The sequence below is a fragment of the Scylla paramamosain genome, chromosome 2 (genome assembly GCF_035594125.1).
Source record: "Scylla paramamosain isolate STU-SP2022 chromosome 2, ASM3559412v1, whole genome shotgun sequence".
In the NCBI taxonomy this organism is placed as follows: domain Eukaryota; kingdom Metazoa; phylum Arthropoda; class Malacostraca; order Decapoda; family Portunidae; genus Scylla; species Scylla paramamosain.
In genome coordinates this window covers 40,753,605-40,771,816 of record NC_087152.1, presented here as the reverse complement: position 1 = coordinate 40,771,816, position 18,212 = coordinate 40,753,605, and the positions used below count along the sequence as shown (strand labels likewise).

The 18,212-nt window shown below is 38.5% G+C and overlaps 1 protein-coding gene across 3 annotated transcripts in view; it reads left to right on the top strand.

Annotated features, from left to right (window-relative positions):
- The window catches only part of LOC135115213 (putative neural-cadherin 2), a 105,262-nt gene that overhangs the window by 66,117 nt on the left and 20,933 nt on the right, over positions 1-18,212 (top strand). For all 3 annotated transcript variants that reach the window (XM_064031747.1, XM_064031756.1, XM_064031741.1), the window contains exon 3: positions 7,908-8,036. In XM_064031747.1, coding sequence (XP_063887817.1) covers positions 7,908-8,036 — 129 coding nt within the window. The remainder of the gene's footprint in view (positions 1-7,907; positions 8,037-18,212) is intronic.

The window sequence follows — 18,212 nt, the reverse complement described above, 5'->3', positions numbered from 1 at the left end:
CTTAGCCTCGCCTCCTGTGCTAGATACATGGAGTAGACAGATAATCTTTTCGGCTATACTCTTTAGGGAATGGCATCTTTACTGGGCTTTTTTTTTTAAGTCTTTTTGTTCCCCTTGTCCCCAGCCGCTCTTACGTAAGAAAAATGTGTGTGTGTGTGTGTGTGTGTGTGTGTGTGTGTGTGTGTGTGTGTGTGTGTGTGTGTGTGTGTGTGTGTGTGTGTGTGTGTGTGTGTGTGTGTGTGTGTGTGTGTGTTTAAAAAGAAACTATATGGAAAAAATATGGGTTTGAAAATATCCAAAAAGATTATCGTCAGGTATCATTTGTTCTGCTGCCAATAAGACCATTTTGTGTCCTATTTATTGAAATACGATACTCGATTCTGACGTTCTTTTGCTTTTATCTAATTATCTTTCATAAAAAGAAGGGAAACACGAAAATAAAGATTAATGGACGCTGCTGTTCTAATCCATTTTCTTTCTTTTTGCTGAATACTTTTTTTCATCACTGTTTCTTTCTTTCCAGCAGAGTTTTTTCCTTCCGTTTGCATTAATTCATTACGTCATTTTCCTTAAAAATTACTTTAACATTATTTATTTTTTTCTGTTACTGATGGCGGGAGTCTGATGCTTTGCTTTTGTAATTATTACAAAAAAGGAAACGAAATCATACTTAGTGATAATAACACACGCCAGAATCATAGGCTACTAATTACTCTAAAAGAAAAATACAAAAATAAATAAATAAAAAAAAGGACACGAAAAAACTGTATCTGTCTAAGTGGGTCAGATGGAGGCAGCCTGAAGCTCTACACTAAGTGATCATCGTTACATCTCGTTACAGAAATCACCAAGGCTCTTTAATGAACTCAAGCGCTATATGACTTCAGTTTAGCAGGAAAATCACTCAGTCAATTTCCAGGTTTTCATAAGTCTTCAACAACAACTGAGTCCACATAGTCCGGATACGGTGAAAAAAAAAAAAAGTGTTATACTCTGAGGCCAATACATGCCAATCCGACCGTGAATCTTCATCGTCTGAGTGACGGTATTATCAAAACTTTCCGCGTCCTACCTAGAATCCTGATATCACTTATTATTAAGGATTTCATTGAAGTTGTCGTGATTCTGATGATAGTTTTGACAAGGACAGTTTGCCTTCAGAGGAAAAAAATTCCTATGAAAACCTGTTCAATAATCTCTGGTGGCTTTAAAAGTAGCCATGACGGGAGAACAAAGCGTTTCAAATTAGGTGTCAAGGTTTCTATGCACTTTCTCGGCTCGCAGACCCCGCCTGTCAGTTCAACACCACCCTGCCAGCCCAAGTTGGTATTTGTTTTATTCATAGCACCTCCTTGTCAAGTCCTGTCTGTTCCTGAGGGTCGCCTGCTGGCTTTGGCTTCACGCTGCTGGACAGTCCTGCTCAGTATTGGGAAGCAAGTTAGCAATACTTAAAGGGTTTAACTCAAACGTGTGTTGTATGAAATAAAGCCCAAGTCGGGCGCTGTCTTTGGCTTCCTGTTACTTGCTAGTCTTCGATATTGGAGGAACAAGTTAGTGATAATTTACATTTTTAACACAAACGTGCGTTGTATAAAATATTTTAGGTAAAAGCGAATAGATTACGTAACTGTCGAAAGATTAATATTAGCTTAAACATCAATTCGCTGAACAAAATGCACTATCGAAATATTAATGTTACCGTTAAAATCAATTAGTTAAATAAAATGCACCAGTAAAAAAAATCTGAATTATCATAAAAAAAATTGCTAAACAAAATGCATCTGTACACAGGCTAATATTAACATCAGAATCACTCATATACATAAACAGAGACTTGTGGTACACAATTCACAACATACTTCCATGCACACACAGCGCCTTCACACACACACACACACACACACACACACACACACACACACACACACACACACACGCACAACACCAGGAGCAAGAGTTGGCTCATATCTCTCTCCACTCGTGCATCCCTCTCACTGGTAAGCCCTGAAGCAGCTTGCCTTCCTCGTTTTTCAAGCCTCGCTCTCCCGCAGCTGTGACTTCCTCAAGATTAGAGTGTCAAGATACCTCGGCACAAACCTGCCTTGTCGGCCTACAATTCCTTCGCGTTCTGTTTTAAGAGACTTGTTTTAAAACTCTTCCGAATACATGTCTTCCATTGTTCTGCGGCGAAAAGTAAAAAAAAAAAAAAAAAACACATGAATTACGTACCAACAAGAATTCTGCTAAAATTAAATGTTTCTGATCTAACATTCAAGTCATCCTCATTTATAGGTAGGCATACTAAGGTATATTTCATGCAAAGATTGCCACGTGTAGGCTTGACGGCTTCTTGCAGCTTCCCTTATTTTTTTTTGTGCTCCTATAGTTCATCTTACATTGCTTGCGCCTTACGAACAGCTGCCTGGTACAGTTGACATGGTAATTATGACAGAATGCTGGTCGCTGTAACAATTTTGATCGTCACATAACAAAAAATAATTACTAAAACATTTCTCCATACTTGGACCATATGTTGCTGTTATGTAGGTACATTTAGAAGACACAACGGGGTAAGCCAATACGTTACAACTATGACGGTTATGATCATAATATACCACAAAATCATTAGGCAAAGATTTTACCATGCTTGGCCTAAATGTTGCTTTCATGCAGGTGAATTTAAAAGACATGACAGGATAAATCAAGGCCATAAACATATTTTCTCACATACGAAGAGGAAAATTTACCGAGTGTGCAGCAACTTCTCTCACTAAAGCCCTGTTATATTCCAGGAACCTGATGGGACGCATAAAGTGCATTCAGAGTAAAGGAAAAATCCACCATTTCCAGCTGCAACGTGCGTCATTTATCCCAAGCACCCTAAAAAACAACATAATGTAATAACAAAACTAATAACATCCACACACATCAAATTAGAAACAATTAGTGTCCAATTACGAGAATGACTGTTTCGTATTGAACATCCCAAACACACGGGTGCGCTGCTCTGCGTTATTTCAGGTGCCAATTACTACACACATTTTTTCTATCATAAATTGTAATCTTGTAACCTCATGCCCTTGAATACTAGGATATAATGATCGTAGTGTCATTTTCTTTTTCTTTTTTTTATTGCACAATCTCGTTTGCTTTCCTAATTATCTCAAAGGCACTTGTGGGTTCGACGGTTCTCCCTTATTTCTTCCCTCTACTTTTTTTTTTCTCTTTTTTTCTTTCTAGTTTTCTCATATTGTTTCTTTTATCTTCTACCTTTCTTCCTTTCCTTTTGTTTTTTTTCATATTTTTCCTTCTTCCTTCTACTTTTTTCTTGTTTTTTTTTCATATTCTGTTTTTCTTCTTTCTTTTTTTTCGCATATTCTTCATTCTTGCTTCTTTCTTCCTTTATATTTTCTCATATTCTTCTTCCTACTACTACTACCTTTCCTCCTTCTTTCTTGTTTACTCATATTCTTCCTTCTTCCTTCTTTCCTTGTTTTGTCATATTCTTCCTTTTTTCTTACTACTATTCTTAATTCTTTCTTGTTTTTCATAATCTTCTATCTTCCAATATTCCTTCTTTCTTTCTTGTTTTCTCATATTCCTCCTTCTTCCATCGTGTTTAATCGACTCAGTAATCAGATCGCTACTAGTAAGTCAGGAGAGATCTTTATGAATGGAGATGACAGGTGGAAACAAGTAAACGTGATTTATACAGGAACTGCCACATGAGGGCCTGATGACGATGTTCTTATGTTCTTATGCTGGTCACTACACACATCATTCAATACGAAAAGTTCCAAATTTCCTCCGACTCTTTCTTCTACATCTGCATTGCCTTAGCGAGCGTCTATCCATCTCCTCGCCCCGCCGCCTGTGTGTGAAAGTGTCGGCGGCAAAGAACTGCTAATGTGACCTGATGGCGTTTAATGCGATTTAGAGCGCGAGTGTGAGGGATTGACGGTAGGAAAAGAGACCAGAGGGGAATATAAGAGAGAAAGAGGATGAGGGTGACTTTGTTCTATAAGTGATGACAAGAGGGAGATCAAGTGTTTAATTTCCACTCTGGTATGATGGTACATAAAAACACAGGAAATAGAAACTGGAGGCGACAAAGAAAGAGGAGAATAAGAAGGAGGATGAGGAAGAAGGGATAGGTTAAAATTGTTATATAAATGGTGACAAGAGGGAGATCAAATATTTAGTTTCTACTTTTCCGTAATGATATGAGAACATGAGAGCATGATGCAATAAGGGAAGCTGCAAGAAGCCATCAGGCCTACACGTGGCAGTCCCTGTATAAAAAACATGCCGACCTATTTCCACCTATCATCCTCATCCATATATCTGTCTAATCTTTATTCAAAGCGACACCAATGAAAAAGGGAGAGGAAAAAGCAGAATATATAAAAAGAAGAAAATTAGTGAGACGGTGAAGATGAGGAGAAAAATAAGGAATCGAAAGAAAGAAAGAAAAAAAAAAACAAGAGGGCCACATATGAATACAAATGAGAGTTAAGTTTTCGAGAACAAAAAAATGAGGACAAGGGCTACAAAGAGGAGGAGTAGGAGGATTACTAAGGATTACAAAGGATTACAAGGGATAACCAAACAAAAGTAGACCTTTAGGTTCTTATAAGGCTGTTTGGGAAATACCTCCCTTTAGCTACAACGTGAAGAGAAGAGATAGTAAAGCCCACGGAAGGAAAGGAAGATTAGGAGGAGGAGGAGGAGGAGGAGGAGGAGGAGGAGGAGGAGGAGGAGGAGGAGGAGGAGGAGGAGGAGGAGGAGGAGGAGGAGGAGAAGGAGAAGGAGAAGGAGAAGGAGAAGGAGAAGGAGAAGGAGAAGGAAAAGGAGGACAAGCAAGACGATGAGCAAGAGGAGGAGGAAGAAGAGGAGGAGGAGGACGAGGGGGAAGAAGAAGAGGAGGAGGAGGAGGGGGAAGAGGAGGAGGAGCCTGTTGGAGAGGGATGGGTCAGGACAGGATGCAGTGCAGGGCTGAGAGCGATCAATGAGACGTTTAGAGAGAGAGAGAGAGAGAGAGAGAGAGAGAGAGAGAGAGAGAGAGAGAGAGAGAGAGAGAGAGAGAGAGAGAGAGAGAGAGAGAGAGAGAGAGAGAGAGAGAGAGAGAGAGAGAGAGAGAGAGAGAGAGAGAGAGACTCCAGACACAAAAAAAAAAAAAAAATCACCGAAAAAAGACAATAAAAGAGACAAAAAACGAGGCTGACAAAACAGAACGAACACCAATACACAAACAGAAACAACAACAGGATTATGTAAAACTTGGCAAAACATCGACAGAAAAACAGGAAAAAGAATCATACGTCCATGTATGTGTGTGTGTGTGTGTGTGTGTGTGTGTGTGTGTGTGTGTGTATGTGTGCATCCTACCGTCATCGTCACTCATACACAAGCACACACACAAATGTCGCCCAATACACATCTGCCATTTCCTGGTTCTATTCATCGATCTCTGGTTGCATTCATTACTACAAAAGACACAATTACGAGTGAATTCACATCGTTTTAGAATCGAGCATTTTTATCTTTTCATTAATTTCCCCAAAGCTTTTACTTTCATCAGCTTCACCCTATTAATGGTGCGCTTTTATATATATATATATATATATATATATATATATATATATATATATATATATATATATATATATATATATATATATATATATATATATATATATACTTTTTATTTTACTAACGTTTTCGTAATACACAACGGAAAAAAAGACAAAATATATTCAGTTCATCACACTCTTTTTGTACGTAAACTGACCGGGGAAAAATTTCACAAACATACTTTACCACTCTAGGCATTACTGTATCACTGTTTACTGCCATATCATTTAACATTTTTGCCGTATTTTTGACGAGGGAAAATTTCACTAACATGTATTTCCACTCTGGGAATTTCTATTGATACAGTTCTCTATCATTATATCTTTTACCCTTGAACGCTCAGTGTCACCTCATTCAAAGCTAATGAGACGCAGATGAGCGCAGAGGCCATACACAGACACAACTAAACCATCAACTTTTAACATTACTTATTTGCAACTGTTTAGCAAAGGATCTGCTCTCATGCACAGTCTGCGCCAATCGACATGATCGCGCGCTACACAATTCATTTAACCATTGATAGAAATGACCAAACTACGAAACAGAATGAGATTAAACTTATTTTGGATCCTAACCTTATATTTACGATGGGGTATCCTTCTCGTTTCACTCTTCCGTCAAGTGATCTGTATTAATATTTAAACATTATTGGTCACTCTCATTTCATTCATATCATATTCTGTTATTGACATAAAACGCATCCATTAGTGAGCTGTATTTTAAAGAATGCAATAAATAAGAACTAGGTATAAATATTTTCCGAACATAAATAAAGGATGACACACAATCTCTCTTTACATCTCTTCCCCAAACACATGTTATGTACGATTGCAAATACAAATACGAAGGTTGCTGCAGAGGTCAGGACGTGTGTGTGTGTGTGTGTGTGTGTGTGTGTGTGTGAGTGTGTGTGTGTGTGTGTGTGTGTGTTCTCCTTTCATCCATAAATATCAGTGTTGCTACAGAGGTCAGGGCATGTGTGAGTGTGTGTTCATAGTCTTATCACTTACAATATTTCATGTAATAATGTTCTTATTTCATTATTATTATTTTTTACTAGTGTTCCGTTAAATATATTATGTTTTAATGAATCATCCATTATTTTTCGTAAATGCTGCTCTAGTGAATTTATATAAACCGTAATCTAATTTACACTCATTATGTTTTATTTCGTCTTTTTTTTTTGTGGTCAATAAAATTAAATCGAATGTGTGTGTGTGTGTGTGTGTGTGTGTGTGTGTGTATCTTTTTCTTCTATCTTACAACGGAAACTATTTAATTGTGTCGAGAAAAGACAAAAAAAAAAAAAAGGAAGGGGACAAAAGAAGAAAATAAACAAAGGAGAAGTAAAGAAGAAATCGGGGAGAAATCGGAGAGGAAGAGAGAATATTGGAAAGGAAGGAAGAAAAGAAACACAAGGGAAGGACATCCACATACGAGAGAGAGAGAGAGAGAGAGAGAGAGAGAGAGAGAGAGAGAGAGAGAGAGAGAGAGAGAGAGAGAGAGAGAGAGAGAGAGAGAGAGAGAGAGAGAGAGAGAGAGAGAGAGAGAGAGAGAGAGAGAGAGAGAGAGAGAGAGAGAGAGAGAGAGAGAGAGAGAGAGAGAGAGAGAGAGAGAGAGAGAGAGAGAGAGAGAGAGAGAGAGAGAGAGAGAGAGAGAGAGAGAGAGAGAGAGAGAGAGAGAGAGAGAGAGAGAGAGAGAGAGAGAGAGAGAAGGGGATAAGGCAAGAAGGGATTAAGTAAAGGAATTAAGGGATGGAAAAATCGACTGAAGAAGGAAAATAAAAAAATGGAGAAAAGACTAAAAGAAAGAAGAGAAAGAATGATGGGAAGGATGATGAAAATGAAAGAAGGAAGAGGAGGAGAAGAAGAAGAGGGGAGGGTGGAAGCAGAAACTAAGGAGGAGAAAAGAGATGGAAATAAAAAATTGAGTTGGAGGAGAAGACGAGAAGTGGAAGGAGAAATTGAAGAAGAGAGAAAGAGAGGAAGGAAAGGAGGAAGAACTGCAAAAAAGGAAGAGAGGAAGAGAGGGAAGAAATAAACGAAGGATGAGGAAGACTAATGAAGATGAGAAGCAGAATTTTAGAATTATGAATCTTGCAGTAAATGTTTGGTTTTTTGTGTATTTAGTTTTTTTTTCTCTCTCTCTCTCTCTCTCTCTCTCTCTCTCTCTCTCTCTCTCTCTCTCTCTCTCTCTCTCTCTCTCTCTCTCTCTCTCTCTCTCTCTCTCTCTCTCTCTCTTATCATATTAACACGTCTCATCTCCCCCTCCAGCAACGCGCCTCGTCTCTGGTCCGGGCGCCTCCTCCCTTGAGTTCTCGGAGCCTCGTTACTGCGCCGTCCTACCCGAAGACACCCCGCAGGCCGCCACCGTGCTCACCGTCGCCGCCACTCATGCCAAAGGTTAGTGCATGCAACGCTTAGACATACAAATCAGCATATATATATACCCTCGCCTCCTCTTTCTTTGTCTCGTCCTCCTCCTCGCTCACACTCTGTCTATTTATACTACTCTTCGCTTTACTTCTCCTCTTCCTCTCTAACAAAGGGAAAGAGTCTATCTATAATACTCCCTATCCCTCTGTTCCTTCTCCTCCTCGTTCACCCGCAAACAGTTTACCTACGTACTTACACTATTAACTTTGCTGCTCTTCCTCCTCGTTCAAATACAAAATAATTCCTCCACTACTTTTCCTTTTGCTCCTCCTCCTCCTCTCTAGTATTTCTGGTATCAAATGTAAATGTTAATCGAAAACTATTACCGTATTCAACAGTCCACCTTTCCATTTGGTCCTTCTGTTCTCTGGTATTAGTGGGGCGTATGGTTAAAAGGATTCGAAGCTTATTCATTCAATCTTCCTGTTGTGACAAACTATTCTGTTTAGGCTTCTATATTTTTTTTTACCTCTGTCACCAAATAATGTAGTAGCAGGGAATAAAAGGGTTGTTGCTTTTTATTCTTCCTTTATTTTCTTCTGTACTTCTCCTTCTCCTACTTTTTATCCTATCTCTTGCGCTAGTAGTTTGTCTAGGATAGTTAAACAAACAACTTAGTAAGGATCTGAAGGTCTGTTGCTGTTTGTCATCCTTTGTGTTTATCCTCCTACTTCTCCTCCTCCTCCTCCTCCTCCTCCTCTTAGAATCATCCTTTCATATATCAATGTTTACTTCATTACAGGATTATCTCGTTATAACTTTCCTTGTTGATCTCTGCCTTCTATTCATTCGCTCCTGCAAATATTTCTTCTCTGAGAGGTTATCTGTCTGACTTTCCTTTGTCTTGTGTCCCTGAGCGGCCTTTCTGTCATCTTGTTTGTCGCCTGTAATGTTCATCCGTGCAATATCACAAGGGTTGCTCTCATTGTGTGTGTGTGTGTCTGTGTGTGTGTGTGTGTGTGTGTGTGTGTGTGTGTGTGTGTGTGTGTGTGTGTGTGTGTGTGTGTGTGTGTGTGTGTGTGTGTGTGTGTGTGTGTGTGTGTGTGTGTGTGTGTGTGTGTGTGTGTGTGTGTGTGTGTGTGTGTGTGTGTGTGTGTGTAAGAGGGGAGTCATGCTTAGGCTAACAAAATGGCTATGTATATAGAAAAAAAGGAAGACTCAGTGAAGGTGAAGTCAAAAGTATTACCCCAAATTTGAAGATAAGTGTATTGAAACAGTTTAATTCAAAAGAAGAAGGAAATACAAGATGAGAGAGAGAGAGAGAGAGAGAGAGAGAGAGAGAGAGAGAGAGAGAGAGAGAGAGAGAGAGAGAGAGAGAGAGAGAGAGAGAGAGAGAGAGAGAGAGAGAGAGAGAGAGAGAGAGTCCTTACAAGCTGACAAATTACTAGTACACTCGTAAAGTCAACAAGAGCGATCCAATTCCCCAGTAAACATGCATTGTCAGAGTCGTGGACAAAACTGCAGCTTTTACCCACCAGAGCTGCCCCCTGATGACAATAACGTGAAAAAACACCCTTTGTCTCCCGCACGTGACGCCTCTCCCCCGCCGCCCTCCCGCCCGTGGTATATGTACAGCCTTCTCGTCCACACCAGTAACTGCCTAGGATTACAGATATTAATATACGTCTAAGTCCTTTCTAGGCTGATAGATTACACTTCTCTGCACTAATAACTGGTCGAAAACACGGGGTAGTTCAGTGGAATTGTCGTTATTATTATTGTTATTATTATTATTATTATTATTATTATTATTATTATTATTATTATTATTATTATTATTATTATTATTACTATTATTATTACTATTATTATATACTAAAATATAACTAGTATCAGTATTATTTGTAAATGTGTAGTACATGTTAAAATTTCACTTAAATCCAAAATGATAATCCATACAAAATCAAACGTGTAGAGATTTAGACTTATTTACGGCAAAGTACAAAGATCAAATGCTACATAATAAGTACACCCACCCACTCACACACACACACACACACACACACACACACACACACACACCTTATAAAGTCCCACATACGAGTATGGTCAAGTTCTCCCACATTTCAATGATTCATAAGCTTTCAAGTACGTGCCCCAGAACACCTCATTGCAGCTTCACCCGTACCCACAGCTACATCTTGACGCTTCTACACACGCATAACTTTACTTAAGTGTCCGTCTGGTGTTCTCAAGTGGTGACCTGGAGCTTGGAGTTCGCGTTTTCTTTCTTTCTTTCTTTTTTTTTCTTTTTTTTTGTGTGTGTTGCGATGATCTTTCTTTTCTTAGTATTGTCATATTGCCACTGTTTTCCTAAGGGGGTGGATGGCTCTGTGATATACAGATGAGACAAACAAGAGAAATGAAAGAACGAAAATATGGAAAAAAATATATGATTAATGGAAAAGTGAAAGATGATGAAATGTTAAATGGAAGGGGGAGAGATATATGACAAATAAAACGGGAGAATGATGTGTACATGGTAAAGAACATTCGTGCCATCACACATTTGACCAAATCCTTAGTGATTTCACGAAAACATATCTTAATATTATTATTCCTGATATAATTTCTTTTATTGAAAACATTTAGGTTAGGTTTAGTTTAGTTAGGTTACTGATATATCTTGATAGATATATAACAAATATTTGTTTGCAGACTTTAAAAAAATTTGAAAGTTCATTTCTATATTTCTCTATTACTTATCTTCATGAATTAAGGACAGGATAAAATGGACCTACAGCAACCTAAGCAGACCAGATCTAACCTAATTTTTACGAACGAAAAGAAGTAATATAAATATGATAATTGAAACTTTTTTTTTCAAGAAATCACGAGGGATTTTATGAAAACACTGATTACACAGATGCCCTACAACACATACAATATTTTGCACAATGCCTGAAGCTTGCGTGTTCAATCCTGGTACAGTGTTATTATGTTCCGCTTTGTCAACGTGCAGCCACAATCACCACCACACTCAGGGATTCTCCAAGTAATTATAAACAGCTGGTCCTTTCCTTTCTCCTTCTTTCTTTTTTTTTTTTTTTTACCACTCCTTTCCTTGAACGAAAGATAGACAAGTAAAAATCTTGGACTTCACCAGCAGATGCTTTTCTGGGAGTCGTCTCCAATTCATTCCTTCCTTTAATGTCTCCTGCACTCCTTGCCCCACTTGCGATAAAAACTTTCCTCCCACTCACGCACTTGCAAGAGTGTCAACTTACGTAAAGGCTGCGCGTGTGTTTTAAGGGAAGAGGGAGAGTGCTCACAGATCCTCCCTCTCTCTCTCTCTCTCTCTCTCTCTCTCTCTCTCTCTCTCTCTCTCTCTCTCTCTCTCTCTCTCTCTCTCTCTCTCTCTCTCTTAGGCCACGTTCACCTGATGTCGGCAAAAACGTTTCCTCTCGTCTCTCTCCCTTACTCGCCTCTTCCTCTGACGCAGCACAGATCGAAGTGAACCTGAGGGGTCTGTCTTTCCCCCTTGCCCGTCCTGTCCGTCTCAATCTTATCCGCCTGTCTTCCGTTTGTCCGAGTCCAATTTGTTCGTGACACAACTTTTTTATCTCTGTCTTTCCAGTTTTCTTCTGCCATTAACTTTATACTACACTCACACTTACAGTATGTTAAAAAAGAAAAATAGAAGTGAAGAGTTCAGTACATGTCTTCTTCAAATTTCTCAAGACACTTCTTAAATTTTGGATAACTATTTTCTGACTTTTTTTCTCTTTTAGGGACCGGCATCTTTAGCGTACATTTTTTTTTTTTTGTGTGTGTGTTTATTGGCCTATGCGAGAGCCTCTCTTACATAAAAAAAGAATACGTAAGTGAATTTTCGTGGATCATTTCTCCTGATGTAAAAAAAAATCCATGATATGATATTGTCTACTTGTCGTTTTGCCAGACACTTTAATTGATATCTCCAACAGAAGACAAACTGAAGCACTGAACACATTATACTAAACCTTTAATAATCTTGACCACCTATAACACGGCAGACTCTCACCTCATATTCCAGTCCGTGTGACAAAATATTCACTACCAGTCAATTCTCGAGTCTTAAAATTTGTTCAGTACTCCACCTTCACAGTGTTTCAAATGTTTATTCCTTGTTTTACTAAAGTATGGAATACATTGCCAAACGATACAAGTGCTTACCGTTGATGTCAATTCATTTACGTCTGTGGCAAATAAATATATGTTATCTGAATAGTAATCATGGGTCTTCATTGCTCTTTACAATTTTCTTTGATACGTTTCTTAGATTATTATATATATAATATATATATATATATTTCAGTATTCCTTTTTTAACTTAGTAATGCAGTTAACACATTAAATGCAAATCATCCAGATCTCGTTTCAATAAGTATGATGATGATGATGATAATGATAATGATAATAATAATAATAATAATAATAATAATAATAATAATAATAATAATAATAATAATGGTAAGCAATGACGATAACAACAATTCATCCCTTTTCCTTGTCTCGTTACTTCCTTTAAAACACAAGTACAAGTCTTTCGTGCTTTTGTTTGCGTCTCCCCTCCCTTCCTCTGCCCCTGAGTCTGTCCACCTTAGCTAAGTCTTCCTGTTTTTATATATGTCCCCTGTCCTGATTACCAGTTTTTCCTTCCTTCCTTTTCGCGTTGCATCTCAAATAAAGCTCACAGGAATCCCAGCGGTGGTCTTGCACAATACCACCGCAACACAAAGACGAAACACGCACTCAGACAAAAGGAAAACAATGAATACTGCAAAACAAAGACACCAAAATTGTTATTCTTTTTCTTTATTTCCAGTCCTCACTACAAAAAGGAAAAATATTGAGGGAAGGAAATGTTCTCTGTTTATAATCCTCACGCTTTTAACTGCAAAACGACATATAGAGAAGAAATAAAGGAAAAAAAAATTATATATCATTGAATACTGAAGAACAAAGAAAGCAAGACTTATCTTTTTTTATTCAAATCTCAAAGCGAAAAAAAATAATAATAAGGGAAGAGAACGTTTTATGTTCTAACTACCAAACAATATCTACAAAAAAGAATAGGAGGATGGAATAAGAATTGTGTGCAAGCCATCATTACATTTCTCCTAGAAGTTTATTCTTATAACGAAGTCTTAAGAGAGAGAGAGAAAGAGAAATAAAGGAAATGAAAAAAAAAACAGAAAACAGATTCTGCTCAACGTTATTATTGTGATTTTATTTCCGGGTTAGTTTGTGAAATACGTGTTATTATTGTTAATGCGCTTATCTTTCAGCAGAGACAATGGACAATGAGAAACGAGAAACTAGAGAGGAGTTTGCGTTCATTAAAATCTTGCTTGTATATTCCAATATTGACTATCAACATTATTAAGCAAATTTGTGTAACGAATCATTCAAGAGAGAGAGAGAGAGAGAGAGAGAGAGAGAGAGAGAGAGAGAGAGAGAGAGAGAGAGAGAGAGAGAGAGAGAGAGAGAGAGAGAGAGAGAGAGAGAGAGAGAGAGAGAGAGAGAGAGAGAGAGAGAGAGAGAGAGAGAGAGAGAGAGAGAGAGAGAGAGAGAGAGAGAGAGAGAGATTAAAATTACATCTCGCGCATTTCAATATTATGGAAGCGAATTATTGCAAGGAAGTATTCGAGAGAGAGAGAGAGAGAGAGAGAGAGAGAGAGAGAGAGAGAGAGAGAGAGAGAGAGAGAGAGAGAGAGAGAGAGAGAGAGAGAGAGAGAGAGAGAAAACCGAGAAAGAAGTGCACTGGTTGCGGCATAAAAATCAGCATTAAAACTCATTCCCTCGTCAATACCACTTAGAGCTTCAGGAAAGAGCTTCTTCCCTCGGCGCCTCCGTGTTTTGCTGCACCTTCCTGCTGATCAGCATAATGGAGGTCCCCGCGGCGCAATACACGGGGAGACGCACTTAAGCTTATTGCCTGTCGCTCACTCAGTCACTCAGTCACTCAGTCAATCAGTGTGTGATGCTGGAATGCTGAAAATTTACAAGTTGCAAGATTAGCGTTCGGATCACTAAGCTTATTCTTGTGTATTATAGTGTCTCTGAAAATACTCTCTCTCTCTCTCTCTCTCTCTCTCTCTCTCTCTCTCTCTCTCTCTCTCTCTCTCTCTCTCTCTCTCTCTCTCTCTCTCTCTCTCTCTCTCTCTCTCTCTCAACGTTTATAATTTAGATGCTGAAATACGCACGGTGGAATCTTTACATTAATTGCAATCCATTTCTCTCTCTCTCTCTCTCTCTCTCTCTCTCTCTCTCTCTCTCTCTCTCTCTCTCTCTCTCTCTCTCTCTCTCTCTCTCTCTCTCTCTCTCTCTCTCTCTCTCTCTCTCTCTCTCTCTCTCTCTCTCTCTCTCTCTCTAGCTGCAGCCGAGTAATTGCACCAACAAAGTCTAATGAGTTCCCGAAGTGGTGCCGTAAGATATGAGAGACTGCAGACTCCAATACAAGCACACCCAACAACCCAGAGGCCATAATGTAGTTTTCTTTATTAGTACTGTATAAGAGAAGACAGCTGGAGTGAAAATTATACGAGAAATAAAAAAAAAATGTGGATACAAAATTTCGCTTGGCATTGAAAGAAAACAGGATAATATACTTGTCTTTATTTGTACACCATACGAAGAGACGGCTGGGTAGTAAGTGCAGTCAAAACTATAAGAGATACAGAGAAATGTATGTACCTACTAAACTTCGCTTGACATTGAAAGAGTACAGGTTAATGTAGTTTTCTTTATTTGTACCTTATAAAAAAAAATTGTTCCTGATACTGTACATTACATCATGGGTGGCCAGTAAACTGTACGAGAAATATAAAAAATTATTTGCACTAAACTCTGCTTGTCATTAAAAGGAAACAACGAAGGAAAAGGAAGAAATTAAATCTACTTTTTACTCCATACATTCCACTGTTATTGAAGGATTAAATGTTTAGCGGCATCATTACTACGAAGCTGTGGTTTTGGGAATGGCCATTGAATAGTATATAGCTTCGTTTTTTTTGTGCTAAATTAGAAAATAAAAGGTTGTTGATTAGAAAGTGCAGCAAAAACTACACGAAAAAAAAAATGTAAAGGAAAAAAAATACATATACTAAACTTCACTCGGTATTAATAAAAATTAAAAATAATATAAATAGATAGAATGATAAATAATTAAGTAAATACATGAACTGATCAATTTATATTTACATATTTTATTTCCCCAGTTGTTAGACTACTTCATTATCATCATTATTACGAAATATCATTACAATATACTATTTAACACCAATATTTTGCAATGTGCGCTCCACCGATTCAAATACAATAATTAACAACAAGTACGATATTACGGACCAACTCAGTCACTTTCACTCCTGGACGATCCTAACAAATGCGCACAGATCAAAACTTTCCACGTGCCTTTATGAACCAAAAAGTTACCGAATACGTAGGAGCTTAGCACAAGTCAATCTCCACACGTCGTGCACAGCCAGCCAGTCCATACATCCGCCGCAGTCAGTACAACCCCTCACTCTGGCTGGCGGTCGATGCATCTCCCTGTATCACTGTCAGTTGGATTTTCTGACCAACATGCAGATGCTCACGGATTTCCAGGCACATTTTATATCAGTTGCTTATTGTTACGCTATTCAACTTTACATTCACCTGTCCATATTTGATTGGCTCTCTGATCATGAAGAAGAGAAAGAGGAAATGAGAAAATGATGATAGGGTGAAAAGGAGAACAGGGAAAAGGCGTTGGAAAGGGGAAGAGGGAGAAAGTGATGTTAAGTATAAGAAGAGGAAGATAAGGAAGATAGCGTGAGGGAGGGTATGATGAAGGTGCTCACACTAAAACATATTTTCTCTTCATTATTATTTGTTTACTCATGTTCATCTTATAAAACCTACGTATACATCATTTCATTCATATACCGATTTAAGTTTGTAAGTTTTAACAATCACTCAGTCAGTCAGCCAATTCATTTCTCAATATGCCAGTAGACTTATCCATCATTCTTTTTATATAATGATATACGTCTATCAATCTGCTTAACTGAGTTAACTATTTCTCTATATACTAATCGGTCAATCCGCCAGCCAACACCCAAACTGTCAAGAAATCGGTCACCTGAAAATTAACCCTGTCAGAGGCGATGTTTCTTTCACTTCATACATAAATCCACCGACTCCCTTGCCTCTCCTCCCACCTTCCTCTACATCCATTAACTGAATGAACACGCGAACGTAAGTGTCAGTGTAAAAGGACCTCGCTTCGTTTAATATAACTTTGTTCGTGTGTGGGGAATAGTATTAGAGACCTGAGGGAACGTAAGAGCATAAGAAAGTAAGGGAAGGTGCAAGGAGCCATCAGTCCCTGTATAAAACATGGCTGCCTATTTCCACTTATCATCCCAATCCATAAATGTGTCTTTTCGTAATTTATTGATGGTATGTTAGGGTTAATGGATATATAAGCCAATAAACTATCTATCTACTTAACTTCCTATTCATCTTCCTCTCCTCCTCCATCCCTCCCTCCCTTTCTCTTTATTCTCATCTCCTCCCCATACTTGGTCCTTCATTATTTCTCTCCTCATTTCCTCCTCAGTCTCTACCTTCCTTATTTACGGTACGTTATTCGCTTTATTTGTTTCTCACTTCCTTGTTTCCTCTCATCCTTCTCTTCTTCCACTTTCTTCACTTTTTATTATGTCCCTTCATCCTCACTTGTTTTTTTCCTTGTTCCTTGGTTTCGTTCATTATTACAACCACCATTTTTTTCCTCTCATCTTTCCCTCTTTACAGTTTCTTCATCCTTATTCTATCCTGTCAGTCTTGTTTTCCGTTCTATCTTTTTTTCTCCTCCTCTCCTTTTTTCTCCTGTCTTGCTTTCCTTTCTTTCTCTTACACATTTTTTCCATCCCTCCTCTATCTTCATAAAATTCGTCGACTTTCTTATTATCTTTCCCATTTTTTCCCTTCTTTCTGCTTCATTTTTTCTAATATAAGCCTTTCTCCGTTTTATTAACTGGCTGCCTCACCTCCTTCCTTCCTTTTTTTCCTCTCTCTTTTTTTCCCCACATTCTTTTCCTTCCCTTCTCATCTCCATTTTTTTCCTTCTCTGGCCTTCATCAAAATTAAATATGTCAAGAAAAGAGAAAAATGTCAAGGGCTACGTATGAGGATTCTCTCTCTCTCTCTCTCTCTCTCTCTCTCTCTCTCTCTCTCTCTCTCTCTCTCTCTCTCTCTCTCTCTCTCTCTCTCTCTCTCTCTCTCGATAAGGACGTCAGAGGGAGGTTACTTATTTCTAAAAGCCTCAATCATGGAGAGAGAGAGAGAGAGAGAGAGAGAGAGAGAGAGAGAGAGAGAGAGAGAGAGAGAGAGAGAGAGAGAGAGAGAGAGAGAGAGAGAGAGAGAGAGAGAGAGAGAGAGAGAGAGAGAGAGAGAGAGAGAGAGAGAGAGAGAGAGAGAGAGAGAGAGGAAAAATAAGAACGCATCGTCTTTAGGAAATACTTACACACACACACACACAAACACACACATACACACACACACACACACACACACACACATACGTCACAACTTCAGGCAACATTACCAAACAACTCGTATCACACAACACAAGAAGTAACATTAAGAGAGAGTAACACTTGTTCTCTTGTGTTTGAGTTTTGTTTGGGGGTGGTGTGAAGAGAAGGAAGTAGAGAAAGTGAAGAAAGGGCGTGGGAAGGGAAAGCTGAAGGACACATCAAGAGGAGAAAGAGGAGGAGTAGAATTTTTTTTTTTTTTTTAACGGTGGCGAAAGGAAGAGAAGAGAGACTGAGAGAAGTATGGAAGGGATGGAAGAGAAAAGAGACAGATCCGAAGAGAAAACAGCAGAAGACAGAATAAGAAAACGACAGAGGCAAAAAATAACCTCCTAAAAATGAAAGCAATATAGAGAAATAGTTCTTTTCATTGTGTAACAGCGGCTGTAGCTATGGGCAGCTAGAATAAAAAATAAATAAAAAAAAGAAAATGAAGAGAGAAAAAAACCTCACTGAAGACTGTATTCCCTTACAAAGACAGTACAAGATTACAGTGTCTTGGGGTGTATGGAAAGAGGATAGCAGACAGTGATTGACATCTGTGGGCGTACGTGTATGTACCTATGTAGTCTGT